Source organism: Myotis davidii, unplaced genomic scaffold (genome assembly GCF_000327345.1).
Source record: "Myotis davidii unplaced genomic scaffold, ASM32734v1 scaffold10, whole genome shotgun sequence".
Lineage (NCBI taxonomy): Eukaryota > Metazoa > Chordata > Mammalia > Chiroptera > Vespertilionidae > Myotis > Myotis davidii.
The window spans coordinates 2048047-2057264 of NW_006283544.1; the positions used below are offsets into that span (position 1 = coordinate 2048047).

The window sequence follows — 9218 nt, forward strand, 5'->3', positions numbered from 1 at the left end:
CCCTGGACCCCGCGAGCAGCCTTTGCCCGCAGCCTCACTACCTGCTGCCTGACACCAACGTGCTGCTGCACCAGGTGCGTGGGCGGGCGAGCCTGGTCCACGCGGCCCGGCCGCGGAAGGGGTGTGACAGGCAGGGAAACTGAGCCCGCGGAGGCCGGTCTCGGGCAGCATCACGCGCCTGGGAGAGGCAGACCATTGGGACGCATGCCTCCTGACCTCCAGGACGAGCTTCTCGTCCTTGTAGGTGGTGTTTTGAGTTCTTGGAATCATAAGGACTTTAGAAACGTTATTTCTCTAACTCCTGGTGTCTCTTCTGCCTTAGATTGTAACTGTCTAGAGGCCGGGGACTTGGCTTCTGTGGCCTCCAGCCTGCGACCCCCAGGCAGCTTGTAAGTGCCTACTAACGAAAATATGTGGGCCGACGTATTTCTTCATTAATGGACTTAGTTCTGCGAAGTTTTAGAATTAATCTGTTTACCTGTGCTTTTACATGTCTAAGGGCTTTCTATAGCAAAGTCTCTCCATACCTTAATATGCATTTAGTGTGTGTGTGTGTTAGTCCTCACCCGAGGTTATGTGTCATTTATTTTTAGAGAAAGAAAGGGAGAGAGAAAGAGGGAACCATTGATGTGAGAGAGAAACATCCATCGGTTGCCTCGCACACGCCCCCGAGCAGAATGACCAGGATTGAACCGAAACCTTAGGGATGTTCCCTGACCGGAAATCGGAAACGCAACCTTTTGGGGTACCCGGAGGCTCTAACCACTGAACAACCCGGCCAGGCTATTGTTACTGTTTTGTTTTGTTTTTACACCCATGGCGTTTTATTTTTGACAAACAATTTACGAATGAACATAGGAAAGTTAATTTTTCTTTTTTCTGCGTCTTTTCTTTAAGATTGATGTTCTTGAGGACCCTGCCATCAGGAATGTAATTGTACTACAAACAGTTCTGCAAGAAGTGAGAAATCGCAGTGCCCCGGTATATAAACGAATCCGAGATTTGACTAGTAACCAGGAGAAGCATTTCTATACGTTCACCAACGAGCACCATAGGTAGGAGGAAAATTATGATAATTATCAGAAAACCACAGAATTATCTACATGTGGAGGAGGGCTCCTGTCAGTCATGCGTGATGCCAGAAGCTCTCTGATAGGGTTTGTACTCACAGGAATTTTATTTGGTTTTCAAACAGCTGTACAGAAGGTAATGCTAAGCAGACCTAATTAAGGTCCCCTAAGCACTGATTGCATCAAACCTGGTAGAACCAGGGTCTCCTGCTCCTATGCTATAGTAGGTACTTTTATTTCTAAAATGTTTTCATTTTGAATTGATTTTAGCATGAGTCCAGCAATAGAATGATGGCAGATAAAATTTGCCTAGGTTCCTGGAATACCATGTTATATGAATAGACAGCATAGGTTAAAAAAAGTGTAAGTTTGTGAAGGAGGTTTTAAATATAAAGCAGCTTTATCCTCCATGGGCTTTTACAAGTTAAACTAATACCTTATAACTGAGCACATTGAAGAAGATATGGTTCAAGTATAGAATTCTTTGTTATGTTTCGAATTCATGACCTGTGTTTGAACATAACATGTGATCTTCGAAAATAGATGTCACGATGTATGTTACGTAAATCTGTGATGCGTCTTAGTATGCTTTTATTAGGTTAGGTTAGGGCTTCTGAACCTTGGCACGGCTGGCATTTTGAGCTGGACAATTCTTTGCTGTGGGTGGGCTGCCTTCCTGTGTTATAGGATGTTTAGCAGCATCCCTGGCCTCTACCCATTAGAAGCCAGTAGCAACCTTCCCCCTCATCCACAGAGTTGTAACAACCCAAATGTTTCCAGACATTGTCAAACGTTCACAGGGGGCAAAATCACCCCCATTTAGACCACTGGATTGGCTGGTAGATTTGGTAATGAAATCCCATTGGAATGTGCAAATTAAAAAGTTAGTTTCACGAGACAGAACTTAGAAGACAGAACCTAGACACAGAACCTAGAGACAGAACCTAGACACAGAACCTAGAGACAGAACCTAGACCCAGAACCTAGACACAGAACCTAGAGACAGAACCAAGAGAGAGAACATGCAAAAGATCCTGGACAGAACCTGGCTACAGAACCTGGCAAAAGAACCTAGAGACAGAACCTGGCTGGAGAACCTGGAGAACCTGGCTGGAGAACCTAGCAAGAGAACCCGGCTATGATGATCACCTGAACGCTGCCTCTGTGTCATTCCTTCTTCGCCGACTCCGTCCACACCTTTGGGGACCCCCGGACCTGCTGGGTTTGGACCCCAGCATTTTTAAACACAGACGGAGGTCTTTCTGAGATAGGAATAAATTTTTAAACCACCAACCCTGTCATATAAAAATCATACAATTAATCTAAAAAAAAAAAGTTTCACAATTTTTTTCTTTTTTCTTATATCCCAAGCTTAAAAAAAAAAAGTTGTTCTTGTAAAGAACATCTGCCCAGCCAGTGTTCAGTGGTTGAGCTTAGACTCATGAATCTGGAGGTCATCGTTCAATTCCTGGTCAGAGCACAAGTCCAGTTTGCAGGCCCAGTCCCCAATAGGGGGCGTGCAGGAGGCAGCCGATCAATGATGTTTTTCATTATTGATGTTTCTGTCCCTTTCTCCCTCTCCCATCCTCTCTCTGAAATCAATTAAAAAAAACACATATTTTAAAAAGCCAGACTTTCTTTAAAAAGAACATCAGTAAAACACGTATAGCCATCTTATTCCTAGCTTGAAATCTAGAAGTAGAAATGTTACTTGTTTTTCAGTGGAGAAAGACCAAGTTTCTGTGGAGCATGGTCATCAGATCCCTAATCAGAGGTTATTTTGTTAAGCGCAGTGAATAGAGTTTAGCAATACTGGGGTTAACAGGAAAAATCTTAGATCTTAGGACGCTTAGGTAAATATCTAAGATTCTTTTCCTTAAGTCATGCTAAAACCAATTCAAAAATTTACGACAGTGTCATTGATTGTTACATTTAAAGGTGTAAATGGTGAATAAAATATTCTAAAAACTATTATAAATAAGTCTAAAATTTTTAAATTGAATCTATTATTTTTAAGCACTAGAAGTTACTGTACTGAGTTTTGTTATTGTACTTAAATTTGGCTTGTAAAATAGATTCAAGTAAATGATGAGTATGCTGAAATATTTGGGAGTTCAGAGTAAATAGTCTTAGAAAGGAAATTTGCAGTCATATCTGTAGCTGGTCTTTTATTCTCTAGATAGCCTCTGGCATTACTAGTGTGTTTATCATGGATAATTTCCACTCATTATATATTTATAGACTGATATAATAAATTATGTAATTGTACTATCTTATAGCTTTTAGGAATTACTGTTAACCTACAGTTCAAATGAAATCTCACTATCAGACCTGCAAAGTTTTATTACAGTTTTTTCCAAGAAACCATTACTTATTTGATGTTCTAACCTGAGTATAAATTCTGATCTTGATTTTCCTTCTGGTGAAATAAAATTAGCCTTTTAATCATTCCATTAATAACACGATTTTCTTTTTCTAAGCAAATTTTGTCTTAGAAATTTAACTATAAGGATCCTATTTATTTCCTCTCTGAGTTATAAATCTGAATTACATTCAAGAGAAAAAGATATACCCTTGACTTTTAAGTTTAGTGCTTATTAAGCATTTATATCCTAATAGTTTTTACATATGCTTATTTTTATTGATTTTCATTTCTTTTTTAAAATAATTTTTCTTTCCTTTACATTTAGAGAAACTTACATAGAACAAAAACAGGGAGAAAATTCTAATGACAGGAATGATAGAGCCATTAGAGTAGCAGCAAAATGGTACAATGAACATTTGAAGAAAATGTCAGCAGAGAATGAACTGCAAGTCATCTTAATAACAAATGACAGGAAAAACAAAGAAAAAGCCATAGAAGAAGGAATACCAGCTTTCACTTGTAAGTCTAAATGTAGAAACTGTTAATACATGTTTCAAATGTATATAAAAGTTATCAGGCCATGGTTAGAAATTCACTTGGCTGTATTATATTTTCATAGTCTTTTAGTACCTCGTGATATTTTTGCATATTTTAAAAAATATATATTTTATTGATTTTTTTACAGAGAGGAAGGGAGAGGGGTAGAGAATCAGAAACATCTATGAGAGAGAAACATCGATCGGCTGCCTCCAGCACACCCCCCACTGGGGATGTGCCCACAACCAAGGCACATGCCCTTGACCGGAATTGAACCTGGGACCCTTCAGTCCGCAGGCCAACGCTCTATCCACTGAGCCAAACCGGTTAGGGCTATTTTTGCATTTTTAAATTTCTCTGCCTTTCTAAGCTCAGTGTGTTGTGCCCACTTTCCCCATCACTGTTTGGAATTGGTTTAGCAATAAAAGCTCATAGGTAGGCTTGACCCACTGTCTACTCTCACTGATGTGGGCATGATCACATCAACAGATATGGACTTCCTTCTCACCCCCCAAAAAGATGATTGATGTTCTTCCATATCTAAGAAAAAACAAATAAGCAAAAAACAGTTGAATTTATCAAGAATTATAAAACTTATTTTTCAGGTGAAGAATATGTAAAGAGCCTAACTGCTAACCCTGAACTCATAGATCGTCTTGCTTGTTTGTCTGAAGAAGGGGTATGTTTGAGTTTGTTTTATTTTGTTTCTGAAAAGTAAAAATATTAAAATAGCCATTTTGAAATGTAATATAACTTTATGAAATATAAAAATTGGAATGTTGGTGGGAATTGGAATAGTAGTTGGGTTATAGATAGTAAGAGGGTCTGTAATAGCCTTATGAAAATACCATTTCTAAAAGACATGATGCTCTAAAATAGCATTGCTTGCCAATATATCCTCAGCAACCTGATTAGAGCCTGGCACTTGGTAGCACTGTTTGATGAATATATAAAAGAATCTATGGCTGGTTTGTGAATAGGGGTAGCTATTTGACAAAGAAGTGGCAGGTACTGAAGATAGAGCATACTGTAGTGGTAATCCCAAAGGAGGAGAGAAGGCAGTCATAAGAGATAGACTAGGAAGGGCAGGGGTCTGATAACGAGAACCCTGTAGGTCAGTGATTTTTATATTGCCTTACAAAGATCTCCCTAAAGGGCTGCAATGAAGAGACTAGAGGCCTGGTGCACGAAATTCGTGCATGGCTACGGTCCCTAGGCCTGGCCGGCAATCATGGCCTATCTGTGGGGTGACTGGCAGGGTGATTGGGGGCAGGGAAGTCCGCTGGCATCTGCCTTAGCTAGTCTGACGCCACCTGCTCACCGACCCTGCCCACAGCCACCACCACTGGTTACCTCCCTATGCAGGGTAACTGGCGGGGCGATCAGGGGCCCCCACTGGCACCTGCCTTGGCTGGCGGCCTGGCACTGTCCACTCGCCAACCCTGCCCTCCATCGACAACGCTGGTCGGGGCCTGCAGCCTCCTGCGTTGATCGTCTGCCCCTGGGTGGTCAGAGAGCATCATAGCGACCAGTCATTCCGCCAGTCTTTCTGCCATTTGGTCAGTTTGCTTATTAGGGTTTTATTCTATAGGATAATAGCATATAGGATTCTAGGCTCCCTACCTTATACTGGGTGGCTAAAAGAAATTAAGGGTATATAAGAGTGTACCTGGGAGGGATGGAGGAGAATGATCAGAAATGTTATTTATTTGAAAGAACACTCTAATATTGATATGTAAAATGATTCACTGTATCGGGCAAGATTAGAGGCAGAGGGATCACTGTAATAGCAGATGTGAGAGGGCATGCTACAGGAATCATTAAACTTTGTGAGCCCTCATTTCCTTACATGTAAAGTGTGTTTAGCAATAGTCACTTGATAATGTTGTTATGAGGATTGAATGAGAGAATAACGGTAGTATTAAAATTCTTATCTCAGTGCCTAGCACAGAGTAAGTGTATAAATGGTAGCTATTGTTGTTATAGAAATAGATTTTAATAGAGCATTATACATACATCCAGTCTTTACAATATTTTTCCCATTTCTGTTTGCCTTCAACCAGCTACTTTAGAAAACAAAATGTGAGAAAATAAAAGCTGGGCTTGATTTTTGGAGTACAGATTTAGAATTGCCCTGTCTAATATGTAGCCCCTAGTTGCATGTAGCTGTTTAAATTTAATTCAAGTTAAAAATTCATTTTCTCAGTTGCATTATCCACTTCAAATTCTCAAGAGCCACTTGTGCATAGTGGCTTCCATTTTGGACATCACAAAAAGAATATTCCCTTCATCACAAAGTTGTTTTGAATAGCACTGATCTAGGAGAAGAAACAAGTAATCTAACATTGGTAATACATAGTATTTGATTAAGTATTATGGTACTAAATGTTGGGTATGGTGAAATTATAGTGAGTTTTGTTGTAATATAACATGTGTGTTCCTCAAATTCACTGTGCTATGCAACATCCTATATAATAAAAGGCTAATATGCAAATCAACCAAATGGCAGAAAGACCGGTTGCTGTGATGCGCACTGACCACCGGGGGCAGACGCTCAGTGCAGGAGCTGCCCCCTGGTGGTCAGTGGGCTCCCACAGGGGGAGCACTGCTCAGCCAGAAGCCAGGCTCACAGCTGGTGAGCACAGTGGCAGTGGCTGGAGCCTCTCGTGCCTCTGTGGCAACGCTAAGGATGTCTGACTGCCAGCTTAGGGAGTGAGCCTAAGCTGGCAGTCAGACATCCTCCAAGGGCTCCCGGACTGTGAGAGGACACAGGGATGCCCCCCATGCGAGTGCATGAATTTCGTGCACTGGGCCTCTAGTCATGTAATAAGAACCACAGAGCTTATGGGAAAATGTGGTTAGAGGTACATACTCAAAAACTTCAGGAAGTGGTGGAAAGAGGATTATCTAAATTCAGACAGGAAGTTGTTAACAGCAGGTGAAGATGGTGGGGCTCAGAACATATGGTGATCTGAGGTCATTGTGAAGATGTTTGGGGGAGGTATGTGTGTGTTTTGTGGATTCCTATGCAGCTTGGTTCACCTGGTACAGTTTTGTTCATTCACCTAGTATTTTCTAATTTATCAGTCACATTGGAACAATTTGTGTTTTCAAAACAAGCAGTATAGTAGAGTGGGCTGTACTTAACAAGGGCACCAGATTTGGGATGTCAGGGCTTCTCAATAGAAATAATATCTAAGCTGGGATGTGAAGAGTGTTAACTAAGCAAGTTGGCTTTGAGGCAGTCACTTTAGTTCAGTTATGTAAAGGAGTAAGCCATGGTGATAACTAGGGGAAGAGCATTTCAAGCAGAGGAAACAGCAAGTTCAAAGATTAGAATAAGTAGGTAAGATTAAGAAAGAGAAAATGGGATGGAGTGAGAAAATTAGTAATGAAGTTAGAACTGTAGATAGGGCAAAGTAATATATATAAAAAAAGTCATGGGGAAAATATTAGTCTTCTATGTTGGATAGCTGTTGAGCAGGGGAATAATATGACTTATCTGGCTGTTCTAAGAATATATTAGAAACAAGAGTTTCCAGGTAGGAGAATATTTTAGTACTTTTGGTGAGAGAAGACAAAATTGGACCAAGGTAATAGCAGTTAAGGTAGTGAGAAGTACTGAGATATTGGGTGTATTTTATAGATAAGTGTCTTAGGACTTGGTGATAGATTAGATGGGGCTGTGAAGTAATATGGATGACTTTAGGTGTTTCACCTAAGCATCTACATAAATAGTATCATTTTATTTATATAAAATGGAAGAAATGGGATTAGGTAGAAAATCACAAGTATAATTTTAGACATTTTAAGTTTGAGATACCTATCAGAGCTCCAAGTACTTTTATGGTACATATAGTTGGGTATACAAATCTGTAGTTCATGAGGGAAGGAGGGTTAGGACTAGACAAATTTGGAAGTTACAATATATATATATAGTATATAAAGTGATAAGACCAAATGAGATTATCTAGGGCAGGGATTAGTAAACCTTTTTTTTACAAAAAAAAAAGTGTATTCACAGAATTCTGTAACTATCACCACAATCTAATTTTAGAATGTTTTCTTCCCCTGTCAAAGAAACTCCATACCCGTTACCACTCTGTTCCAATCTCCTCCTGAAATGCTGTTGCTCCAGCCCGAAGCAACCACTGATTTTTCTGTCTATAACTTTATCTATTCTGGACATTTCACATAAATGAAATAATGCAGTATGTGGTCTTTAGTGACTGGCTTTTTTTCTCTTAGCCTAATATTTTCAGTTTTCTCCTGTTATAGCATATATCAATACTTAATTTATTTTTATTGCCAAATAACATTTTATTTATCCATTTTCCAGTTGATAGATACTGGTATTTTAGTTGTTTTCACTCACTGGCTATTAATTTAGGATGCTGCTATGAACATTTAAGTTTTTGTATGGATATGTGTTTTCATTTCTCTTCGATATATACAAGTGGGTTTGCTGGGCCATAGGATAATTTTATGTTTAACTTTCTGATGGACTGCCAAACTACTTTTCAAGTATTTCAGATATATTTGTGATTTCCAAAGTGCATTCCCAAAGCAATGTATGAGGGTTCCAATTTATTCATTTTCTCACCAATACGTTATTGTCTTTTTTATTATAGCCATTCTAATGGGTTTGAAGTGATACCTAATTGGGTTTTGATTGCATTTTCCTAATGATTGGTGATGAACATTTTTTCATGAGCTTGTTGGCGTGCCTATGTGTACATGAGTGTACATGAGTGTCTTTTTGAGAAAATGTTTATTAAAATCCTTTGCCCATTTTGTAGTTGGGTTACCGTTTTGTCTTTTTATTGAGTTGTAAGGGTTCTTTACATATTTTGTGTACAGGTTCTTTATCATGGATATGCAAATATTTTCTCCCAGGCAAACTTTTTTTGTGAAGGATAAATAGTATTTTTTTTATAGCTTTGCAAGCAATGATCTCTGTGGCAAGTACTCAACTTACGCTATTGTAGTGCAGAAACAGCCGTCAACCATCCTATTTTAATAATAGACATAATGCACATTGACTGTGCCTTAGCTACGCCCACAATAGGTTAATCAGAGCAATATGCAAATTAACCACCAACAAAGATGGTGGTTAATTTGTATACGTAGGCGCGAAGCGCAGAGCGAAGACTGAAGGCGGCTCCGGCTGGAGCAGCGAAGACTGAAGGCAGCTCCGGCTGGAGCGCAGGCCTGGGTCCCAGGTGCCGGAGGAAAACCGGCGCCAG

The 9218-nt window shown here is 39.7% G+C and overlaps 1 protein-coding gene across 1 annotated transcript in view; it reads left to right on the forward strand.

Moving 5' to 3' along the window:
• The window catches only part of DIS3 (DIS3 homolog, exosome endoribonuclease and 3'-5' exoribonuclease), a 28593-nt gene that overhangs the window by 332 nt on the left and 19043 nt on the right, over positions 1-9218 (forward strand). Inside the window, 5 exon segments of the mRNA XM_006753741.2 lie at positions 1-3; positions 5-74; positions 898-1055; positions 3761-3954; positions 4578-4651. The exon segment at positions 1-3 is cut by the window's left edge and continues 332 nt beyond it. Of these exon segments, the coding sequence (XP_006753804.1) occupies positions 1-3; positions 5-74; positions 898-1055; positions 3761-3954; positions 4578-4651 (499 nt within the window).